The 25,177-nt window shown below is 42.8% G+C and overlaps 1 protein-coding gene across 5 annotated transcripts in view; it reads left to right on the top strand.

The window, feature by feature from the left end:
* ZNRF3 (zinc and ring finger 3) overlaps nt 1–25,177 on the top strand; it is a 141,187-nt gene that overhangs the window by 48,406 nt on the left and 67,604 nt on the right. For all 5 annotated transcript variants that reach the window (XM_017855565.1, XM_017855564.1, XM_017855567.1 and 2 more), the window contains one exon: nt 20,485–20,610. In XM_017855565.1, the coding sequence (XP_017711054.1) occupies nt 20,485–20,610 (126 nt within the window). The remainder of the gene's footprint in view (nt 1–20,484; nt 20,611–25,177) is intronic.

Below are 25,177 nucleotides of genomic sequence, written 5' to 3'. Positions count from 1 at the left end.
GTGACATTGATGATCCTGACCTTGTGTAGGCCTAGGCTAATATGTATGTCTTAATTTTTAACAAAAAAAGTTTAAAAAGAAAAAAAAAGTTTAAAAAGAAAAAAGCTTATGAAATAAGGATATAAAGAAAAAATATTTTTGTACAGCTGTACAATATGTTTCTTATTAGAGTGTTATTACAAAAGTCAAAAGTTAAAAAAATTAAAAGTTTATAAAGTAAAAAAGTTACAGTAAGTTAAGGTTAATTTATTATTGAAGAAAGGAAAGTACTTTTATAAATTTAGTGCAGCCTAAGTTATAGGCATATAGTTTTAAAAATCTTCTTTTTTTTTTTTTGAGATGGAATCTTGCTCTGTTGCCCAGGCTGGAGTGCAATGGTGTAATCTCGGCTCACTGCAACTTCTGCCTCCTGGGTTCAAGTGATTCTCCTGCCTCAGCCTCCCGAGTAGCTGGGATTACAGGTGCCTGCCACCACGCCCATCTAATTTTTTTGTATGTTTAGTAGAGATGGGGTTTCACCATGTTGGTGAGGTGGTCTTGAACTCCTAACCTCAGGTGATCCACCCACCTCAGCCACCCTAAGTGCTGGGATTGCAGGTGTGAGCCACTGCGCCCAGCCTGAAAATCTTTTATTCCATATTTTTACCGTACCTTTTCTATGTTTAGATATGTTTAAATACACAGATACTTACCATGGTGTTACAGTTGCCTTCAGTACAGTAACATGCTACACAAGTTTGTAGCCTAAGAGTCATAGGCTATATACTGTGCAGCCTAGGTGTGTAGTAGGCTATCGCATCCAGGTTTGTGTCACCACAGTCTATGATGTTTGCACAGTGACAGAATCGCCTAATATTTCTCAGAACATGACCCCGTCATGAGGTGACACATAACTATTTAGATTAAGGCTTTCAGTGAAGTAGAACCATAGACAGAAAAGAAAAGACTACCTTTGAATTGTTACTCCTTCACAGATCATCTGTCTTCTCTGTTAGTTTTGGAAACTTGTTTTATCCCTGTATTGGGCTATTTCACTGTGACATATCTAGGGGTGAATTTATGGATTTAATACATCCAGTTGAGGCTGAGTGCGGTGGCTCATGCTTGTAATCCCAGCACTTTGGGAGGCTGAGGTGGGTGGATCCCTTGAGCCCAGGAGCTCAAGACTAGCCTAGGCAACATAGTGAAACCCGATCTCTACAAAAAAGATGAAAATTAGCCAAGCATAGTGACACACACTTGTAGTCCCAGCTACTAAGGCGGCTGAGGCAGGAGGATTGCTTGAGCCTGGGGGGGTTGAGGCTGCAGTGAGCTGAGATCACGCCACTGCACTCCAGCCTAGGTGACAGAGTAAGACCCTGTCTCCAAAAAAAAAAAAAAAAGCAAAAGAAGAAAAGAAAAAGCGTAACTATATACAAGTGGAGCAAAGTACTCTGTTTTTGAAAACTTAACGTCTTATTTCACTTCTGGAAAGTTCGCAGCCTTCATCTTTCTGAAAAGGGTTGGTCTGCCACCACTCCAACACCCTTCCCCTGGATACCTATCAAAGCTGTGTTAGAGTCTTAGGTCTGCTCTCTGTGTCACTAACTACTATTTTTATTCTTCCTCTACTGCATTCTGGGTGATTTCCTCAGCATGTCTCTCAGTTCACTGATCCTATATCCATCTTTGTCCAGTTTGGATTCTCATTTAAAATTTCAATTTCAATGTCTATTTTTTATTTCTAGCATGTATGCATTATTCTTTTTTAAAAATATCCATGTACTAATATTTCCTTTCTGCCTGTTGTGTTTTATATTTCCTTATTCTTTCTTACAGCTGTAATTCCTTTTTTCATCTCCTATAGTTCCTAAAACATACACTTAAAAGTCATTGTCAGGCTGAGTACAGTGGCTCACGCCTGTAATACCAGCACTTTGGGAGGCCGAGGCGGGTAGATCACCTGAGGTTAGGAGTTCAAGATCAGTCTCGCCAACATGGTGAAACCCTGTCTTTACTGAAAATACAAAATTAGCCAAGCATGGTGGCACACGCCTGTAATCCCAGCTACTCGGGAGGCTGAGCCAGGAGAATTGCTTGAACCCAGGAGGTGGAGGTTGCTGTAAGCTGAGATCGTGCCATTGCACTCTAGCCTGGGCGACAAGAGTGAAACTCTGTCTCAAAAAAATAAATAAAATAAAAATCATTGTCAGACTGCCCTATTTTCATTTAATCTCAAATAAATTAGCCCCCCGGTGTCGATTTTGTTGACTGTCTTCTTGAGTTAGTTTTCCTTTGGTATTTTGGAAATTGGGTTGGCACACTCATGGAGTCAGAGTTAGTTTGGAGGAAGTGGTCTTCTCTGTACCATCCCTCCCCCAACAGCTTTGTGGTTACTTCTCCAAGGACCTCTAAGCCTGTAATAGGTCTCATAGTGACATATCAGGACCCCCAGGACATAGAGACACAGATAAACTTCAATCTTCATACCTCCAGGTGGCCTTGGCCCACATGCGGGCTGTAGATTGTACCTGCTTCTTCGCAACATCCTAGGCTTCGCTGTGAGCTGTAATTGTCAGATGTTTTCAGTCTCCTTTCATAGCTGGGGCAGTCTAGCCCAAACCTTGGTTTTAAGTAAGGACAGTGGCTCTCATCCCACCCCACTTGGGCTACTTTTAGTTCCCAGTCCACCAGAATAGAGCTCCTAGAACCACCACCTACTTTCAGACTCAAAGCACAGCAGGACTGTGGCTTCAACATTCATCTTTGCTTTATTCTGTTCTGTTCTTCCCCCCCTCACCACCCATAGATATGTTTATCTTGTTTTTAAGCATAGTTTACACCTTTCATTTTCTTTTTGTATTTGATGTTTGGAATGGAGGGGAGGGAAACTGAATCAAAAATAAACTTATACACTGAGCAGAAGGTGGTATGTAAAGGAGGTAAGGATAGAGTCAAGCCTAGTGGGGGAAGATTATTCCAGGCAGAGGGAACAAGGACAAGTGCAAAAACCCTATGGTAGGCAGGTCTGGCATGTGGGAGGAACAACAGGGAGGCCAGTGTGGCTGGAACAGGATGAACAAGAAAGAGACTGGCAGAAGAGAGGGGTGAAAGGTCATGGCAGGTCAGACATAGGGTTTTCCAGGGCTTCATAAGTCAGCTAGGAAGCCAGTGGTAACTTGCGCAGAGTAGTAACATGGCATGACTTATATTTTAACAGGATTGCTCTGGCTGTTGTATTTGAGAAAAGATTGGGGAAGGGACAGTGTCAGGGAGTGGAAAAGTTGAAAGAGAGCAGTTAGGAGCACTGGCAGTAACCCAGAGGAGAAGTCAAGGGGGCTTGGAACAGGGTGGAAACAGGGGAGGTGGTGGAAAGTGGTTGGGTTCTGAATAGGTTTTGTAGGTAGAGTCAGCAGAATTTGCTGAAGGGTTGGATGTGGGTAGGGGAGAAAGGAGTCAAGGATGACTCCAATAAGTGAAATGCCATTACTTGAGAAGAGGAAAATGACAGAATAGGTTTGTTTTGGAGGAAGCTCAGTTTTAAATAATGAAATGAAAATTAGCCCTTCTTACCTGACTACAAAGATATGATAATTACTGTAAGACTCAAAAGAAGACTGAAGACTGTTATTCAGAATATAGAAATAACTCTGAAAATTCAGTAAGTACACAACCCAATTAAAAGATTTGAATAGAGACTTTACAAAGAAGAGATAGGGATGGCAAATAAACACATGAAAAGTTGCCCAACAACATTAGGCATCAGTAAATGCAAAATAAAACCACAATGAGATACTGCTGCATGCCACTAGAATGGCTAAAATTAAAAGGCTGATAATAAAAAGTGTCAGTGAGGAAGTGGAACATGGGAACTCTCATACATTGCTTTTGGTAATCCAAAATGGCACAGTTCCTCTGGAAAAGTTTGGAATTTCTTATAAAACTCAACATATACCTACCATGTGACCCAGACATTCCACTCCTAGGTATTTACATAAGAGAAATAAAAACATTTGTCCACACAAACCTACTCAAATATCCATAGCAGCTTTATTTGTAATAGTGAAAAAGTGGAAACAATCCAATGTCCATCAACAAATGAGTGAATGACAAGTGGTTCGCCCATACAGCGGACCACTACTCTGCAATAAGCAGCAAAACACTGATACATGGATGAACCTCAAGAACATGATGCTGAATCAAAGGACCCAGGGTTCTTCCCTTCCCCCCAAAAAAGAGTACATAATACATCATGTTTCCATTTATGTGGAATTCCAGAAAATAAAAACTAACTTATATAGTAACATAAATCAGATCAGTGATAGTCTGGGTATAGGGTGGAAGAAGAAATGGACCATCAGGGAACAAGAAACTTTCAGGGGTGATGAAATGTTCTGTATATTGATGATGGTGGTGGTTTCACAGATGTCTGCACCTGTCAAAACTTACTACACATTGTTATCAGTAAATGATTAGTTTATTGCATATAAATACCTCAATTAAGTCTGTGTTTGTTTTTTTGGGTGTGGTGGCACAAGCCTGTAGTCCCTGCAAGTTGGGAGGCTAAGGTGGAAGGACTGCTTGAGCCCAGGAATCTGAGGCTGCACTGTGATGGTGCCACTGTACCCCAGCCTGCACAATAGAGCAAGACCCTGTCTCTGAAAAAATATATTTTTTTAATTGCTGAATTCAGGCTATGAACAATGACAGCATTCTTAAAAGAGAGTCAACAAGTCTACCATGGAGCTCTATGACCCAACCAAAAGTGGTAATAATTCCAGTGCTGACCACTTGATTATCACCAGCAGCCTGTTAGGTAGATGGGCTTTTAGTTCGTAAACAGATTAATTGGTGAAGAAAAAAGGGAACTTTACTCTTCTGATTCAGGTCTGGCTCAGAACCAGGCCATGAAACGCCCAAGGACCTAAGACACAATGCCATTTTAAGACTGCTAGCATGAAAGTGGTTCTTTTCCATGCCTCATAAGCCCTAATCGTGGTAGAATAAAGACTGACATCCCACAGGATGTAAGACGTGTTTATAAAGGACATTGACTTGTGCCATCTCACTCAGGTGGGGCCGGCACCATTCCTATTTTACAGATGAGGAAACAGCCTCGGGGAAATTAAGTAATTGCCTGGAGTAGTGGAGCTCACCTGCATTCTTTTTAAAAATTAAATAAGAAATTTTAAGAGATGGTCTCTCTCTCTGTCATTCAGGCAGGAGTGCAGTGGCGCCATGATAGGTCACCTGTCACCTTCAACTCCTGGGCACAAGCAGTCCTCCCACCTCAGCCTCCCGAGCAGCTGGGATTACAGGTTTACACCACCACACCTGCCTAAGTTTTTGTATTTTTTGTAGAGACAGGGTTTCTCCATGTTGCTGAGGCTGGTCTCAAACTGGCTTCAAGTGATCCCCTTGCCTCGGCCTCCCAAAGTGCTGGGATTATAGGGATGAGCCACTGGGCCCAGCCTGTTCTTTTCATGATGTGACTCCACTGGTGATAGAGTCTTGCCCCACAATGTTTTTCTCTTTCTCCCCATTTACCCTTTATTTGCATAATTCTTTAATAACAGCTTTATTGAGATATAATCCACATACCATATAATTCACCTATATAAAGTGTATAATTCAGTGGCTTTTAGTATATTCAGAGTTGTACAGCCATCACCACAATCTATTTTAGAACATTTAAGTCACCTAAAAAAGAAACCCTGTACCTTTTAGCTCTCACTCCCCTGTCTTCCCATTCTTCTACCTCCCCAGGGCTAGGCAACCACTAATCGACTGTCGCGGTCCTATTCTGGGCTTTCATGTAATAGAATCATATAAGATGTGGACTTTTGTGACTAGCTTCTTTTACTGAGCATGTTCTCAAGGTTTATCCCTGTTGTAGCATGTACCAGTACTCCGTTCATTTTTGTGGCCAAATAATATTCCGTGGTGTGGGTTAACCACACTTGATGTTTCCATTCATCGGCTGATGGACATTCACATTGTTTCCACTCTTTGGTTATTATGAATAGTGCTGCTATGAACATTCATGTACAAGTTTCTGTGGTCATGTTTTCTTTTCTCTTGGGTATATACTTAGGAGCGGAATTGCTGGGTGTCATATGGTCACTCTATGTTTAAGCCTTTGAGGAACTGCCAGACTGTTTTCCAAAGTGGCTGCTCCATTCTGCATTGCCATCAGCAGTGTTTGAGGGTTCTAATTACTCCACATTCTAGCCAACACTTGGTATGACATGATATCTCATTATGGTTTTGATTTGCATTTCCTTGATGGCTAATGATGTTGAGCATCTTTTAATGTGCTTGTTGACATTTGCATATCTCTTGGAGAAATATGTATTCAGATCCTATGCCCATTTTTAATTGAATAGTTTGTCTTTTTATTATTGAGTTGTAAAAGTTCACATACATTTTCTTCTGTGGGTTTTATACTTTTAAATTATTTATTTATTTTTAGAGACAGGGCCTTGCTGTCTCCAGGCTGGAGCACAGTGGAGCCATCATGGCTTAATGGAGCCTCAAACTTGTGGGCTCAATCCTCCTGTCTCAGCCTCCCAAGTAGCCATGATTACAGGCTACTTAATCATACTTAATCACACCTGGCTGATTTTTTAAATGTTTTGTAGAGACAGAGTCTTGCTATGTTACTTAGGCTGGTCTCAAACTCCTGGGCTCATATAATCCTCCTACCTTGGCCTCCGAAAGTGCTGGGATTACAGGCATGAGCCACGGTGCCTGGCCTTTTTTACACTTTCTTGAAGGTGTCCTTTACAGCACAAAAGTTTTTAATTTTGATGTTCATTTTGTCTATTTTTTCTTTGGTTGTCTATGCTTTTGGTGTAATATCTATTGCTCTACTTTTTGCATGCCGGGTACACGGGCCTCTTTTTATCTGATCCTCAGAAATATAAGCAGGATGGGCAGGATCAGGACTGCCCTTCAGATAAGGTTACGTGACTCTTCTAAGGTCACACACAAGAGGCAGTACTGGGATCCACCGTGGGCCAGTGCAGCTCAAAGCCCTTGTTCATCATAGCACACCACAGCATAGCACAGCATCATCAGGGAATGGAGAATACTTGGTTCTGCCTTAGGCCCTTCACTAAAGTGCCCCCTCTTAACACCGTGTTGAGAATCCCCTTCTCAGAATGGTTACTTGGCGAATGTTGAGTTATTTCTTCCATTTTGTTTCTATGTTTTTCCAATGAAAGAATTATTTTTTTTTTTTTTTGGAGACGGAGTCCTCGCTCTTGTCCGCCTAGGCTGGAGTGCAGTGCCCGGATCTCAAGCTCACTGCCAAGCTCCGCCTTCCTGGGGTTTCACTCGCCATTCTCTGCCTGCAGTCTCCGAGTGAGCCTGGTTACAGGCCGCCCACCACCTCGCCGCTAGTGTTTTTGGTTATTTTTTTTTAGTAGAGACCGGGGTTTCACCGTGTTAGCCAGGATGGTCTCGATCTCCTGACTTCGTGGATCCACCTGTCTCGGCTCCCAAGTGTGGGATTACAGGCCCTTGAGCCCACCCGCCGCCCGGCTTGAAATGAAATTTTTTTAAAGAAGGAATGAACTTAAAATTTTGATTGGAAGGTGATGATCCTGCCTCTCAAGGGCCTGCCTTCCTTTGCATTCAGAAAACTACTCAAGGTTATAACAAACCCATACATCCATTGGTTCCTTGTAAGAAACTCCCCAAATATCAGGAAACATTGTGGGAAAGGAATGCATCTCTTTTTTTGTTTTTTTGTTTTTTGTTTTTTGTTTTTTTTCAGACGGAGTCTCGCTTTGTCACCCAGGCTAGAGTACAGTGGCGCAATCTCAGCTCACTGCAAGCTCCACCTCCTGGGTTCACGCCATTCTCCTGCCTCAGCCTCCCGAGTAGCTGGGACTACAGGCACCTGCCATCATACCTGGCTAATTTTGTTTTTGTATTTTTAGTAGAGATGGAGTTTCACCGTGTTAGCCAGGATGGTCTTGATCTCCTGACCTCGTGATCCGCCCGCCTCGGCCTCTCAAAGTGCTGGGATTACAGGCGTGAGCCACCGTGCCTGGCTGGAATGCATCTCTTTGACAATGCATGTTACTACTTAATACTGCCATTTGTTATATACATAGAGCCAATTTATGGGAAAAAGCCCTGGTTAGCTTCAAATTTTGGTCACCTGTCCTGTCAGCAGATGCATATACATTTTATAATTGTTTTCAAACTCCTGATTAAACAACATTACACTAAAGAAGGGCTCAGCTCTTCATCACTATTCCTTGCCTGGCGTCCAGCCACAAGGTCAGTGCTTAGCAAATGTTGGTTTGAATGAGTAGTAGAATCCAAAACAGAAAAAATCTCCTACTATTCTTACTCTCCAGTCCATTAACTTTGTAAATTCTTTGTTTCCTTTTAGTTTTCATCTAGATACAGATGTGATTTTGATTTATTTTTATTTTTTTGAGAGAGGGTCTTACTCTTGTCCAGGCTGGAGCACAATGGCCAGATCATAGCTCACTGCAGCCTCAGCCCTCCAGGCTCAAGCAATCCTCCCACCTTGGCCTCTCGAGTAGCAAGGACCACAGGGGCATGCCACCTAATTTTTTAATTTTTGTAGAGATGGGGGTCTCACTGTGTTGCCCAGGTTAGTCCCAAACTCCTGGGCTCAAGTAATCCCCCCACCTTGGCCTCCCAAAGTGCTGAGATTACAGGCAGATATGATTTTTAAATCTGTACATTAACTTCTCTGAAAATTTTGTACATACTTCTAATACTATATTATCTTCATTATTATCTTACTGTTGGTGACATTACATCCCATAAATTATGCACATTGTTTTTATTACATAGTCTTTGGGGGAACTTTTTTTTCCCTAAGTTTTCACAGTTTAGAGGAGGTCTACTTAAAGATTTCATCATACAAAGTAACTACTTTGGCTGGGTGCAGTGGCTCACGCCTGTAATCCTAGCATTTTGGGAGTCTGAGGCAGGCAGATCATGAGGTTAAGAGTTCAAGACCAGCCTGGCCAACATAATGAAACCTCATCTCTACTAAAAGTAAAAAAATTAGCCAGGCGTGGTGGTGGGTGCCTGTAATCCCAGCTCCTTGGGAGGCTAAGGCAGGAGAATCGCTTGAATCTGGGAGGCAGAGGTTACAGTGAGCTGAGATCGCACGACTGTACTCTACCCTGGGCAACAGAGCAAGCCTCTGTCTCAAGAAAAAAAAAAAATTACTACTTTGAGGTTATTTCCTCAGGGTTTGTTTGAAAAATGAAATTGTTGGGGGAAGAACATACAGAGCTTGGGCATTGTCTCATTGCCAGACCGCTTCCCCCCAAATGGAGCCAATTTGCAGCATGGCCAGAATGTGTTTGCCCAAGTGGGGTTTAGTAGCTGGTTTACTTGACTGATTTTGCTGTTGTATTCATCACCAATAAGGTGGATGATGAGTCTGTTTTCTTACTATAAATTAGTTGTATGTGTCCCTTAACTCTCAATCATTTCTTTCCTTGCAGTGTATCTTTGTTCTGTACCTGCTCATATGGATAAGTTTAAAAATTACGTTTGTACTTTCTGCCCCCCTTTGTCACTATCTAGTTCACTAATTGTCCTAAAGGAATTGACTTAGCTCATGTTGCTTCATCATTTATAAAAATATAAATGAGGCAGAGGTTGCAGTGAGTGAAGATCATGCCACTGCACTCCAGCATGGGCAACAGAGCAATACCCTGTCTCAGAAAATAAATAGGCTGGGTGCAGTGGCTTATACCTGTAATCCCAGCACTTTGGGAGGCAGAGGTGGGTGGGTTACTTGAGTTGGATCCAGGAGTTTGAGACCAGCCTGGACAACATAGTGAGACCCTGTCTCTACTAAAAATATAAAAATTAGCTGGGCATGGTGGTGCATGCCTGTAATCCCAACTACTTCGGGGACTGAGAGATTGCGCCTCTACACGCCAGCCTGGGTGACAAAGTGAGACCCTGTCTCAATAAAAAATAAATTAATATAGCTTTGGAATGTTTTTCACTTATTTTTCTAGTTTCAGTTCAGCATCATGTAGTTTGAATGATTTGTTGTTTTATAGTATTGTATTTCATCTTAATTTAGTAACTCTTTGATGTGTTTAAGCACCTAATCCTTTTAATAATAAGAATGATCAAGTGTCCTTTATAAGTTGCCTTGCAATTTGAAGTAAAACTGTGTCAGTGAATTTCTATGTAGAGAACAATACTTGTCATCTGGTAGGCACATGAGTCTCTTTGAGTCACTTCAAGAATGAATTTAGAATTAATTTAGCTTAAGGTTTCTATAGTCTACTGCACACTTAAAAAATTTTTTTTAACTTACAAAGCATCTTATCTATTTGAAACTAGCAACAGCCATTCTAAGTGAGGGTTTGTAAAGTCCGATACGAGATACACATGGAGCCATATGTAAGTTTCAACATAATTCTCTGACAAAATGAAAGTCTAGGGCATGGGAGATACTCAAGGGAAAAGTTGGATTTGAAATGCTTGCTGCTTCCCCAAGTTTCTGACAGGTCACTTCTCAGTTGTTCATTTGGTACAGAGGAACCAAATAAGTATAGAGGCTCTTTTTGGGTTTTCTCAAAAAAAGTGATACCCACTGGGAGAGACTCCAGCTGAGTGTTCTGAAAGCCAGAGTCCTCAGCCGAGAGAACTCCACAGTCCTCAGGCAGTTCCCAGCTGGAATTCTCTGTGAAACAGCAGCAACAGCCAGCAGCTTTTTGGTGTCTGGGGTAGTTTCTGACCCATCACAGTTACCCTCATTGCTATGACAACAGGGAGACTAACTATTCAGGTTCTGTTTGATTCTAGATCCAGAAAAAGGGTTAGGCTGTTTGTTCAAAGAGCAAAAGAATTGTCCGTTTCTTTGTACAATAGAAGAGGGAAAAAAATCCTTATGATTCAAGAGAAAAATGGGTGGGGCTGTCCTTTTTCCATTCCTTCACGTAAATTATAAGTCTTGGTTCTAGCCACCACACCTTATAAGAAAAGGTCTGGGACTGATGTGAAACTTTGTACCACAGCGACACCCTACCCTGGCCGATAGTGGCAAAAGAACAAAAGGAAGGAAGTTTCCCTTTTAAATCCCCAGGAATTTTTTGATGAGATAATATTACAGAGTGAAATGTCTCGTCCTCCTGTTAGTTTAGTATTTGGCTCCTGTGTAACAGTAACCCACTTAGAAGCAGGCGGCTCTTTTGAAGTTATTTTAAACTCTCAGCCTAGTGTAGAGATTTGTAACCTTGGATAAAAGCACCACTAGCCCTAGTTTCAATTTTGCCCTTTCAGACAGGTGGAAGGTGTACCAGTATATCGCAAGGATTTTGTACTGAAAGCTTCTTAAAGAGCTGGTCTTGGTTTCAAAGTTTGGCTTGATGTACCATACTCAAGGGAACATAGTTCTTTTTCTCCAGATATTTAACCTTGTCTGACATCGTCTTTTGGCTTCGAAGTTCCCCTACCTTCTTTGTCCATTAACAAAACATGAAGCCACATGAAACCATGATAGTCAGTCTCACTGGGCTCTGAGGAAATTGAAGAAAGTTCATCTTCATATTTAAACATAAAACCAGTTGTTTGATACCTGGTAGCAGAGATGGGCAGGTATATGCATTGCTTGTTGGTAGAATTTTGCCGTAGTAACTCTATTCAGAAATGCAAGTGGAATGTTCAGTGCCTCTTCTAGAGGTTATATCTGTGTCTGGGAGAAAACTGGAGCTTCTCAGAACAATCACCCTGGTTATTGTGTCTGCCGTCTCTGTAACACCCAAATCTATGTCACACTCTGATGCCACCTGGGAGCTATTTTTGATTGCGAAGGGTGGTGAAAGCTACCGGTTCTTTCTCTTACCGTGTCTCCGTGAGTCATCACCAGCCCACGTCCTGGATGGCTCCCAGAACAGCCATCTCAAAGTCTCCCTTCAGATTCCGCTCCTCAGTGCAGGGATCCTGTGGGGTCTCTCTTGGGCCTGATGAAATCCTTCCCTGCCTTTTCCAGTGAGGAGGACCCATAGAATCTGCTGGAACACTTGGAGAAAGGGAGTTATTATTTCCAGCATTACATAAAATTTTTGATCAAAATCATTCACGTGTCTGTTTATAAAAAGACAAAACGTACATCACAGTTTATAATAAAAGAGAGCATTTTCTTGATTCACCTTCACCACCCCTGATTGCTATTCCCAGAGGCAACTATTTTCAATTCTTTAGTGGTTTCTTTGCTCTTCATCTTTGTGATTGTTTCTAAATTTCTGTAACTCTTATAGTCAATTGCAGAATAATGTGTTGACCTCCTCCTGTAGAAAAAGATTTTGCTTTTCACTCCCCTCTTCTCATTTCTGCATTCTTCCAATGTAGTTATATCACATAGGTCATACCCTGATTATGGGTTCCGATCCTGGTGTAACTTTTTGTTTTTTTCTGGAGTTAATCATTGCTCCCCTCACCCTGGCCCTCCATTACTTTAGTTTGCTGTAACTGTCACTTGTCATCCTCTTGTTCAGAACTATAAAACTCTCCTCAGTACCATCTAACCCACTGGGTAATGAGTTATGTTTTTGTTGTTGCTTGTTTGTTTGGCTGTCCTGTAGCCTCATCCTTCTGGCCCCATCTGGACCTGTACCTTTAACAGGCTGGTTGCAAAGCCATTGTCCTGGGATTTCTTTATTTCTCTAATCTGTGGGAGTCCCTGTGCTTGGATCCCATGCCTGCCTTTTCCTTAGTTTTATTTCCTTGTTTTGTTGTTGCTGACAGCAACTCCTGAGGTTGGACATGGGTGGGAAAATTTGAGACTTGCTTTTTTGGGGAGGACATCTTCCATCCTCCCTCCCCTTCTACTGCCCTTTCAAGGTGCTGTCACGGTGAAGGGCCCCAGTGTCGTGGTCTCTGTGTATAGTAAGCAGTAGCCACCCCAGCGTGCTTGGGCTGCTGTGGCCCCACAGCAAGGCCAAGGAGGAGCAGCCTTTGCTCCTATACCATTGCCAGTAAATCTTTTTTGTCCTGGAAATGTCTTTGATGACTCAATAATCAATAACTGTAAGAGCTAGGTCTTTCAAAGTTCATGCAGCAAGTTGATTAAATCCTGACCTATTTGCCCTGGTACCTCACTTAGCAGAGCAGAGACCCAAGTGGCTCACCAAAGACAGCAAGAGACATGGTAGCAGGCCAGAGGTCATTTGTTCAGCCAGTAGGCATTTATTGAGCACCTGTTGGGTACAAAGCTCTGGGTAGGGTGAAAGGGGACTTCTGAATAAGACTGTCTTTCTAGAAGCAGGTGCCCATCTTAGAGGGGAGGCTATAGGAACCAGTAAGCACCATACAAAGCATTTGAGACTCAAGAAGTATTAGTTGATTCAAGAAAGCTCCATGGAAGGGGTGACATTTAAGTTGGTCTTGAAGGGCAAAGTATTCTAGGTAAAGGCATAAAATGCAAATGAACATGACAGGTCTAGAGAAGTTGAAGGAGAAAGCTTTCCCATTGATGAAATGTCTACTGGTGTTACTATGTTGATGTATTTTATCTCATTTAATCCTTAAGGATGTCTGTATTTGTCCTTATCAGTTAAGACAGATGCTACAGTCTCCATTTTACAGATAAGAAAATCCATATGGAAAACAGATAGGGGCATAGAGTGTGGAAGTTACAGGCATTAGAGACTCAGAAGGGTGGGTGGAGGGGAGGAAGGGGAATGGATTATGGGAAATTACTTAATGGGTACCATTTACATTATTCAGGTGATGGATACACTAAAAGCCCAGATTTCACCCACTACACAATATAGCCGTGTAAAAATCACACTTCAATTTATACAAATAATTTTAAAATCAAGGTTTATAGAAATCAACTCATCTGTCTAGGTGATGTGCATCATAAAAGGCAGAAGTGAGATTTCAACACAAGATTGCATGATCTCAAATCTCATTCCTTCCTTCCCAAAATATCCATTGGAACAAAATAAGGAGTGAGAGGGTAAGAGCGACAGTTTCATAATAATGTCAAACTCATGATAAAGGAGTGGGTAGGCATTTTCCTTCAGTTGACTTAAGCAAGATGTTGAGTATCCCAAAGTTATTGCACAAAGAGCAAAAGTAAAACAAAGTTATAACCCAGGGCATATTTTCTGTTATACCCTTTCACTTTCATTGTAGCTTATTATTTGCATCAAGTTCTTCTGTGAATCTGCCCCAGAAGTTTTGCTTGTCTTCTCATTTCAGGCCATCCTTCCCCTTAGTATTCTCTGTTTGATGGAGTCTTGGTTCCAGTCTAAGGTTTCCATGTCTATTTGATTTTTTTCTTATGTTTTCATTAGTAGTTCATTCTGATGTCCTTGCGTTCTTACAACTCAGCTGTTTTTAACTTTCTTAAAAATAATAAGGCGAAAACATAAATGTCAAGCATCTGACTAGGAAAGCCCTATGCATCCAAATATTTTAAGAAAGTAAACTCAGAAATGCCTGTAACTTTTAAATGCTTATATGCTACATTAAGTTCAAAGTTAATATGATTGAACACCATACGCTGAAGTATCCTACGAAGAATGTTGAATGATTAGGCATTCAGAACCACACAGATCTTGTATGTTGTCAGTGCCTATATGTCGCTGGCTGGTGTTAGCATGTGTGAATAACACGCCTGGTTTTTACCTGATGATTGCAGGGATGGTGTGGAAGCAGTGTCTAGCTGAAACTTTGGAAGAGGATAGGAATTTCTTGTGGAAAAGGTTCTTATTCTCTACAGATGATTGTTATCCAGATTAGGACCTTGGGATCTTTTAAAATTAGAGGCTAATAATTCTTTTTTATCTTTTAAAAAAATTGAGACGCAGTCTTGCTATGTTGGCCAGGCTGGTCTCAAGTGCCTGGGTTCAAACCATCCTCCCACCTCAGCTTCTCAGTAGCTGGGATTATAGGTGTGTGTCACTATGCCTGGTTTAGGGCCTAGTATTTCTTAGGAGAAAGTAGAAATAAACATTTCATTGGGGCTATATCTTGAAAAATAAAAATGAAAGTAATGGTTTATATTTAAATTATAATCACAGCCTTGGACTGATTTTTGAGAATAAACAAAGATTGAATCTCGTGTGGGCAGTGTGGGGATATTCTCAGCAAAATTGTATAAGACTGTGCATATGGCATCCTTTACTTAGGTTTGAGTTCAGCCGGGTGCGATGGCTCATGCCTGTAATCCCAGCACTTTGGGAGTCCAAGGCAGGTGGATCACCTGAGGTCAGGAATTTGAGACCAGCCTGGCCAACAAGGTGAAACCCTGCTGTACTAAAAATACAAAAATTAGCCAAGTGTGGTGGTGGGCGGCTGTAATCCCAGCTACTCAGGAGGCTGAGGCAAGAGAATTACTTGAACCCGGGAGGCAGAGGTTGCAGTGAGCCGAGATCTCACCACTGTGCTCCAGCCTGGGCAACGGAGACTCCGTCTAAAAAAAAAAAGTTGTTTTCCAACTGAGAGGACTCTCACTTTTTCCAAAGGTCTCTCTTAATCCTTTGATCATTCTCTGTGGAAGCTCCCATGCGTGTTTCTTCTTTAATCCTTAACTAGATTGTTTGCCATTGGCTTTGAGTAGAATCCAGTTGTTGACTAATAGGACTTTCATGGACTCTGTTAAATTCTGCATTGGTTGCTGATTTGCAGTTCTAGTTTGCAACTTATTTACATAGTTTAGTCACTATATCATCTGCTATTCCAACAATTAGCAGGAGTTCCCTATTGGATTAAATATGAGATTAAAATGTGTAAACCGGTCAGGTGCAGCAGCTCACACCTGTAATTCCAGCACTTTGGGAGGCCGAGGCGGAAGGATTGCTTGAGCCTAGGAGTTCAATACCAGCCTGGGCAACATAGTGAAACCTGTCTCTACACACACACGAAAAAGTCAATAAATGAGGTGGCAGGATTGCTTGAGCCTAGGAGGTCGAGGCTGCAGTAAGCTGTGATCGTGCCACTGCACTCCCATGTGGGGAACAGAATGAGACCCTGCCTTAAAAAAAAAAGGTGTTAACATAGTAGATGTCCAATTAATGGGAAAGGCCTCTCTTTCACTTTCCCCGTAAAATGCAAACAAAATGGTATGTTCATTTGCATTTTATACCTTTGCCTAGAATACTCCATCCTTGGGACAGGTCAGTTCAGTAAGGAATATTTTCACATAATGACTACTTCTGCTTCTCTATAAAAACATCTCCAGAGCTCATAACTTGGAGCCCTTGGGAAAAGAGAACCTCAGGGTGGAAATGGCTGGAGGCCTAGGGTGGTTAATACTGTCATCGGGGCCAGCTAACAGAGACCTGAATCATATAATATGGTATTCAATAGGTGAGTCAAAGGAGCCTGTTAGATTGAATTAACAGACTTGTACTGGAGATGTAAACTGGAATAAGGATCTCAGGAGAGAAGGAACTTAGGGTGGAAGTGGGAAAGTGGAATGGATGGTTAGGTAGGTTTTTTATCCTCTGAGATGTGATCTTAGTGGCTTCTTTACCCTCCACAAGAGGGTAAAGCATCCCTCCCACTGGCGCTTTAGAAAAATCCTTTTAGTTTTAAAGGCTTTCATTCCTGTTCACAAGTCAGTGCCCTTGACAGGGCTGACGTGTTGCGCTGCTAAGTCACCCACCCCAGTGTTGGGAAGATTTGATAGAGGAGTTTGGAGGAAAGTGGGAAGGAATGACTGCTTAGGAGAGGAGAGAGCCTGGCAGTGAAGTGCAGCCCAGGGCACTGGCCTGACAGCCCTAAGGGACCCCTGGGTGTGTTTGAGGCTTACATAGTTCAGATTTCTGCATGTCTGGACACGCTCTCCACATGCTTTTCCTGAGGCCGTGTGTTCTGCTTCTTCGAGAGAGTAAGCCTCCGGCCTGGTCAGGCCCACTTCCACCTCACTGGCTGCAGTGGGTCAGGCCTGGGCTTTGGCTTCAGCTGCCTCTGGGTTCCCATTCCTTGTCTTCTCCCCATCCTCCACATCTGCCACTTTCCCAAGCCTCGTCTTTTCTCCAGCTGTCCTCGACTGTCCCTCCATTTCTTTCTACCGTGGCCTTAAGTCTTTGCGTCATGGGTGTTCAGCATTTGCAGACATTTAGCTTTGCCTCATGTCATATTTACTGTAGGTTTATTGTCATGTGTGTGTATGTGTTCTCCCTAACTTAGCATCTCTCAAAGTGTGTCCCATGAAATCACGTGATCAGATTAAATGCAAAACAAGTTTATAAACAAAGGGTAGGAAATGGTGGTTTTAGCAAAGGTTAAAAGCCCTATTAAACCATTGGCCACTGCAGAGCTTTAATTCACACATGTAGATCCTGAGTCCCTATGAAGAGCTTCTCAGTGTTATTTATTTGTGCAAGAACCTGTTTTTTGTCTTGTGGTAGGTAGTATTCTGCAGGACACAGTTTCCTGAAGGGCTGCTGAAATTCACTTAGGCTCTGGAAGGGTAGAAAGCACATTGTCCTTCACTGTGGGATCCCCGTGTTAACTGAGGACAGTGCTAGGCAGGGCATAAGTCATTCCTGAGTAAGCTCTTAGGATAGTTGCCTTTTTTTATTTTTTTAAAACTTTTAATTGTGAAATTCATATAAAATTCACCATTGTAATCATTTTAAAGCATGAAATTCAGTGGCATTTAATATGTTCACAGTGTTGTGCAATCTTCACCACCATCTAGTTCCAGAACGTTTTCATCACCCAAAAGGAAGCCCTGTACCCGTTGAGCAGTCACTCCTCATTTGCCCCTCCCTGCTGCCCTTGGCAACCACTAGTCTGCTTTCTGTCTTAATGGATTTGCCTCTTCTGGACATGTAATGGAATCATACAGTATGTGGTGTTTTGTGCCTGGCTTCTTTCTTTAGTAAAGTTTTGATATAGATACAAGGTCTTAGACCTGAGTGATGCCTCTGCTCCTCCAAAGCAACTCTTTATCATTGGTCAAACCCCATAAATATATAAGTAACCAAAAGCAGCCTGGAAACCTCCAAGTTGCGTGGCCAGGTTAAAAATACCGTGAAATATTGGTTGCCGTTACCATGATTTGACCTGGGACTTCAGGAAGCTGGCTGAGCTGTACTGGAGTGAGCCGGGTCTTGAGCCCTTTCCCGGAGGTCAGAGGTGCCTGAGCTGTTGACATAATTGGCTCATTCCTCTTGCTCATCCTTTTTCTAGTCGGAGGTCTCAGCATTTCAGACTACTCATTGTTTAATAACTGTAGAACATTCTAGAGTGGGCTGAATCCTGCAGGGGCATCCTGGAGGAAAGGTTGCACCACCCGTGGCACCACAGAACCTCCAATGGCCCTTCAGGCAAATTCCCTAAGCCTGAAAGCTCCTGCAAAGTTGGATGTCCCAGGGCCCTCTATCTCATATCTTGGAATTCCCAAAGGGTGGGGTATCTCTCATCCACTATAAAGACAACTGCTGGCCGCCCTGTGCTCAGCAGTGGTGACCTCTCACCTGCCTTATGAACTTGTGCAACCCCTTTCCTGTTGTTTCATTGAATTGTCAAGGATCTCTCATTTTTGGCCTGCACCCTTTGCCCTCCACTTGTTGCTGTCTCTGGAGTCCCAATAATACCACTGCTGAAGAGGTTACCTGCCTGCCTAAAATAACTTCTTTCAGTACACCATCTTCTGCCTAAGAACCTGTAATACTGTCTTGGTGTCCAGACTCCATCCTGGTTTTTGAGCCCTTCTCTCCTTCTCAGTGTAGACAGTGACCCTTCCTACTCATCAGACTGGATGCATTCTTTTCCCTCCACTATATCATCTCTTAGCAACTCCTCCCCAGGCTTGGAACTGACTTCCCTCTCTCATTTTGCCCTGGTCAGTCTAACTCTTCCTTCGAAGCTCTCTCGAGGCTCAGCAGCTGCACAAAGCCTCCCCAGACATTCTAGCAACTCTTGCTGCCTGCACCAAACTCATGTTACACTTGAATACCACAGGAGTTAGAGCTGGAAACTTTTTTTTCTAAGGATTTTATCTCTTAGTCTTCCCCTGTCAGATGGTCAGCTCTCAGAGGAAAGGAGGATAAAGTAAGCAAGTGGAGTGGGAAGGCACTGGATTGTGAATCCAAGGGCCTGGTGACCTCCGGGTGTGCTACATACTGGCTGTGTGTTGGAAAAGCCACTTATCTTGGATTTCTGTTCTTATCTGTAAAACAACCAGGGGATAAGGTGGGCGTATTAGTTTCCTATTTGCTGCTGTAACAAGTTTCTACAAACTTAGTGGTTTAAAGCAACACAAATATTTTCTCTTACAGTTCTGGAGGTCAGAAGTTCCAGACGGGTCTTCGGGGCTGCATTCTTTCTGGAAGCTTGAGGGGAGAATCCATTTTTCATTTTTGTCAGCTTCTAGAGGCCATCCTCATTTCTTGATTAATGGCCCCCTCTTCCATCTTCAGAGTACATCAGCCTCTGCTTCTGTCATCACATCTGTTCTCTGTCTTTCTCATGCTTCCCTGCTTCCCTTATGTGGGAATCACCTTTGTGATTGCACTGGACCAACCCAGATAATTCAGGGAATCTGTGCATCTCAAACTCAATCACATCTGCAAAGTCTCTTGCTGTGTAAGGTAACTTATGCACAGGTTCTGGAGATTAGGACATAGATATCTTGGGGACTATATTCTGTCTACAGTGTGTTCTTAGGTCTCTTGTGTTTCTAACTTGTCATGAATCTAAAGACGCATTTCTTCCACTTATTTAAGAGCTTAGCACACACAGTGCTAGGCTTATCAACTTCTTGATAAGTTATGTTCATCCCTGAGGATTTCCTCTTCTCAGATTGTTATTAGGGATTCTAGGGCCTGGTACCACTCAAAGATAGAATTGTGAGCACAAACCTTAGGGTTGTTCTGGTTTGACTGCACTTTCACACACAGAAATTTGACACTGCTTATCTACCCATCTTTGATTTTGTGCTTTGCAAATTTTGAAAAGACCTCAAAGAATTTTATCTGTTTCCCAGTAACCACGGGTAGCCTTTAAACAGCCTGTTAATTACATTGATGATTTCTGTGGTCTCTGCATAGAGTCCGGGATGTGTTTCCAGATCCTCTTACATAAGTTGAAGTAGACATGTTGTTGAAGTCTAGAAGCCAAATGATCTTGGATACTAACCTAGCTAGTCTTGTCTGTAATTGCTACTTAGTGTTAAATTTATGGTATTTCACAGCAATTTAGATTGGCATTTATGTGGGAATTGTGCTGTTTTCTTTCCCTAGATCCTATCGGGCAGTTTCCACCTTGGATCACCATCACTTAAAAGGCAGTAAAGAAGCATGCATAACATACATTTATAATGGCTCTATTGTGTTCTCCCCAGTGCTCAGCTCATTGTGCTGAAATAAAATTCCGCTTGGCTTGAAAAACAGTCCCCACTCTTAAACTTTTAAGTTTTGACATTACTTTTGGCTATAGTATCTGAGAAATACACAGTATGAGTCAAGCAAACGTGTAGCTTGTCTGCTGAAGTTTTCTTTCCATTTTATTTCCTAGATGCACCCACTGGGCTTATGTAATAACAATGACGAAGAGGACTTGTATGAATATGGCTGGGTAGGAGTGGTGAAGCTGGAACAGCCAGAATTGGACCCGAAACCATGCCTCACTGTCCTAGGCAAGGTAAGTGTTTCTGGTTGGTGTTTTCTGCTCTTCCATTTCAGCATTCCTCAAATAGTTGATTATGGAGAAGAGCCATGCTGGCACAGTGCTCCTTCCCAGCTGAAGTTGTCTAAGGTGGGGACTCAGACATGCCTTATAGTGGCCCACCAGTGTTTACAAGCCCAGACTCAGAGAGACTGCCAGTCTCAGAGTGGGCTCTAGCCTCTTGTCCACCATGTGGCCTTGGGCAAGTTGCTTCCCTCAAGGAGTCTTACTTAGTTTCTTATCTGTGAAATGGGCTAGTAATAGAGATTCACAATACTTTATCTTATACCCTTGGGGCAAGATGTTTCAGAATTCTGAGATTTGAGGCATTTAGAAAGGCATTAAGGGGTATAGATTTTATATTAAGTAACCTCCAAGAGACCTAGGGAAGCACTCAGTAACCAAACACATTCACATTTGTATAGCAAACCATAGGGATCTTCACACTAAGTGGGATAGCTAAAATCTAAATAACCTAATGTTAGTTCACGGCAGCTTTGCCTCCAGAGGAGTTTCAGGTCCATTAAGTTTGCTGCCAAGTAAGTTATGGGAAAATGTTTGGGTTTTAGAGCTTTTTTTGGTTTCAGAATGGCAGACAGCAATTATGGTCCTGTATTAGAACTTACCTCATAGGTGGTTAGGAGGTGAGATGAGATGCAAACGCCTCACACAAAAGTAAGCCCTCAATAAATGTTTGCTGCCATTGGCCACCATCACTCCATTTAGAAGTACTAAAAAAGACTTTTTAGCCAAGAGGGTCAGCATTACTTTGACTGCAGTGTAAGATAGAAATAAATTTACTTTGGAAAGCCACTCATCAACAATCTTAAAATATGACAGGTAACAACCTGTTTTAAACTGGATTTTGTTTAAACTGCATCATTTTGTTAAAAAGAAAGGTTCAGAGAAGGTGATTTGAAGTTTGGTTGGGAGAAAGGTGGTCTCTCCTAAGGATAGTGGTACTGACTGGATATCTATTATATTCTCAAAAGTTGCCATTCTAGGATCCATGGGGAGAGAGCTGGGGCAAAAAACTGTCCTAGTTCCTAACCTCTTGAGGCTGTCTTTGAGAAATCCAGGAGAGAGAAGGGGTAGTTTTGAAGCAGGGTGCTAGAGAGGGGAGACTTTCCAGACTTAAAGTAGTCCCTACCATTGTCTCTTGAAAGACCTTTGGCCCCAGGTACAGGTCTAATCTATTTGTGATTTTTGCATCCCTGTTGTCTTCTGAATAACTTCAAGTCACTTGTCAAGTTTTCTTGCCCTTTCGTTGGAAAAAAGAACCCCACAGGAATTATTAGCTGTTTGCTTTACGGTTCACAAAGTTGAATCGAGGTGTTTTAGGTGGCTCAGGCCCTGATACTTCATCGTTTGAATAATTGGCCAGAGCTGCTTAGTGGCGGTAGGAGAGCAATGACTCCCTTGAGGATATTTTAGTGTTTTCCTAGGAGAAATGCCAGCTACATCTACAGGGTAGGAACAGTGCTTTCCTTGTAGGCCTTACACTCCTATTATAACATTTTCTCCTGTACTTTAACTGCTGTTATGCAGGAATCAGCTCCTTGGCTTCATTTGCTTTGCCCCAGTCTGGTGGGGCTCCATCTTTGTGTCTCTCGCATCTATAAATGGGTTGGAACAGGGATCACAGGGTCATCCTGTAGTTCTCCCATGGTTTAGTGGTGGGGGAACTTGCTGAAGTCACTCGGAGAACCCAGCTATTTCCTCCTCTGCCTGGAACAACCATGCAGTGGTTTTACTTGGAGAGTTTTGTATGATTTGGCCTGCTGGCCCGTGATGCCAGGGAGAATAAAAAACCCTAGGCATATATTGAATCATTAAGTGCTTCTTAAGTTGATTCATTCTCCAAATATTTATTGGATGCAGGGGCCCAGAAGTTGAGCATGTGGTTCTACCTGCTTGCAAGCAGCAGCCCCCACGTTTCTCTGGAAAGGCTGATGGCGGGCAGCATTTGCACATGGTTAGTCATTGCAGTTTGGCTTTGAGTTTACACCTGAATAAAATCATTAGCACAAAAGCTTGGGCCAAAGAAAGACAGTTTTGCATTTGTTTAAAGCCTGGGCTGGTGTGGGAGGTGCAATGAGTCAAGATCTCAGTCTCTTCCTCTCTTGCTCTCCTGCCGCCCCTCTCTCTTTCTCTCATTATCTTCTTAAAGTGTGGTTGTTCTCAGTCTCAATTTCATTAACTTTGACAACTGCGTTTTCTTGTTTTCTGGGCCCCCAGGATCTGGTAGCAAAAAAAAAAAATTCCTTTGAAGGAAGGCAAAGTGATTCCCGCAGCTTAGTCCCTGCAGAATTCATGATTTTCCATCCATTTCTTGGCTCTGAAAAAGCGGGCAGTGGACAGAGGCAGAAAAGGCATAGGAGGAAAACAGCCAAGCTAGCTTGAGGGTGGGGGCTCCTTCCTGTGGATGTTGAAACTTGTTGAAAACCCACGAAGAGAGGACTCTGTCCGCTGCAGGCGGGCCAGGCATTCAGAAAAGCCTGTGGGGGAAGAGGGGTGGCCTAGACACAGGCTAACCCCTTCCCCAGCACCCACCCTCTTCACCCACCCAGCCACTCACAGACAATGCCACAGGGCGAAACCTTGAAATAAGAGAGCAATGTCCTAAATTAAAACATGTAAATGCCTCTCCAAGAGTTCAAATAAAATTTCATTTTAAAAGCAAAAGACATAAACTTGTCACCTTGGTTTATTACTGAGTGCTTTTGAACTTCTCAGAAAAGAATGCTCTAAACCCATGAGAGAAATATGATTTATGATCCCCTCCTTCTCTTCTTTTCCATTCTGTGGGAGGAGGTACAGACAGGATCAGCTTGGGAGGCAGAGTTGGGATGAGGGTAAGCCCCCACGGGGGAGCAGCAGGCCAGGGCGCCAGGCCAGGCCCTGCCTCAGACCAGGCATGGACACATCTCTCCAGCTTTCTGAGCCTCTCTCTTGTACTTAATGTGAAGAGGCTGTTCTGGGTTCCTTGTTCTTCTAATATTTTGAGCTTCTGTATCATATTTAAAATCTTTCTTTGATATTCTAGTTTGGAGAGATTCTACTTACAGCATTGAAAGACAGACTCTTACCTGTGACAGTTTAAGTCCTAAGAAGTTAAAATAGAATAAAATTGACATTTAGTTTGCTATTAAGTAAGGGTGTTGGCCAGGCACGGTGGCTCACACTTGTAATCCCAGCACTTTGGGAGGCTGTGACGGGCAGATCACTTGAGGCAAGGAGTTTGAGACCAGCCTGGCCAATATGGCAAAATCCCATCTCCATTAAAAAAACAAAATTAGCTGGGAGTGGTAGCACGAACCTGTAGTTCCATCTACTTGGGAGGCTGAGGCAGGAGAATCGCTGGAGGTGGAGGTTGGAGTGTGCTGTGATCGTGCCACTGTACTCTAGGCTGGGCGACAGAGGAAGACCCTGTCTCCAATCAATCAATCAATCAATCAATGAATGTAAGGGTCTTAAACCATCGCCAAATCACAGGAGTCTATGTTTATGTCCTGGGCATTTTAACCCTCCAATTCAATCAGTGTTTATTAAGCATCTTATAGAGCTCCTAAGAATTTTGAAGGTTGACTTTAATAGCTTCACCTGTGGAGAGTCTCATGGCAGGGAACATGAGAGGTGCTGGTGTTTCTAGCAAAGCCTGGTTTGCCCTGACTCTGTAACTCAAGGCAGAATAAATGCCCCATAACCACCACCCATGTTAGAGAAGATTCTTAGGGAGAGGTTTGGAAAACAGCATGGGCCAGGCATAGTGGCTCATGTCTGTAATCCTAGCACTGTGGGAGGCTGAGGCGCGCCGATTGCATGAGCTCAGGGATTTGAGACCAACCTGGGCAACATGGCAAAATACCATCTCTACAAACAACACAAAAATTAGCCAGTCATGGTGGCGCATGCCTGTGGTTTCAGCTACTTGGGAGGCTGAGGTGGGAGGATTGCTTGAGCCCAAGAGGTCAAGGCTGCAGTGAGCTGAGATTGTGCCACTGCCCTCCAGCCTGGCCAACAGAGAGACCTTCTCTCTCTCAAAAAAAAAAAAAGAGAGAAAAGAAAACAACATGATCAACAGGCATGGCCTTAGCTCTCCCCAAGGCTTAAGAGTACAATGTGGGGAAATTAAGAAAAGGACAAGAAAGGGAATGTCATATTACAGAGACCCAGCCTTGACTGACTGACCTCAGAAAAGGTATTTCATTTCTCGGTGCATTCTCCTCTGTGCAGCAGGGCTGATGCTGCTTTTGTCATTGTAGTGAGGGGTCTACGAGATATTTATGGAGCACTTAGCTCAGAGCCTGGCTTATGGGAAATGTTGGATGACCATGTAGAAGTCAGCCATCAGGTGTTGGGTGCTCGCCGAGTGCTGAGAGCTTTACCTATGGTGTCTCCTTTAATTGTTAAGGCTAATTTGAGATCCGATCCAGATTCCCATTTTACCATGAGCAAATCAAGTCCTAGAGAGTTCTCTACATAACCGGAGATTGAACAGCTCAGAAGAGCCAAGATCTGAAATAAGACCCTTCTGCTTCTC

Source organism: Rhinopithecus bieti, unplaced genomic scaffold, assembly GCF_001698545.2.
Source record: "Rhinopithecus bieti isolate Rb0 unplaced genomic scaffold, ASM169854v2 scaffold_36959, whole genome shotgun sequence".
NCBI classification, from domain to species: domain Eukaryota; kingdom Metazoa; phylum Chordata; class Mammalia; order Primates; family Cercopithecidae; genus Rhinopithecus; species Rhinopithecus bieti.
This window is presented reverse-complemented; position numbering and strand designations above follow the sequence as displayed.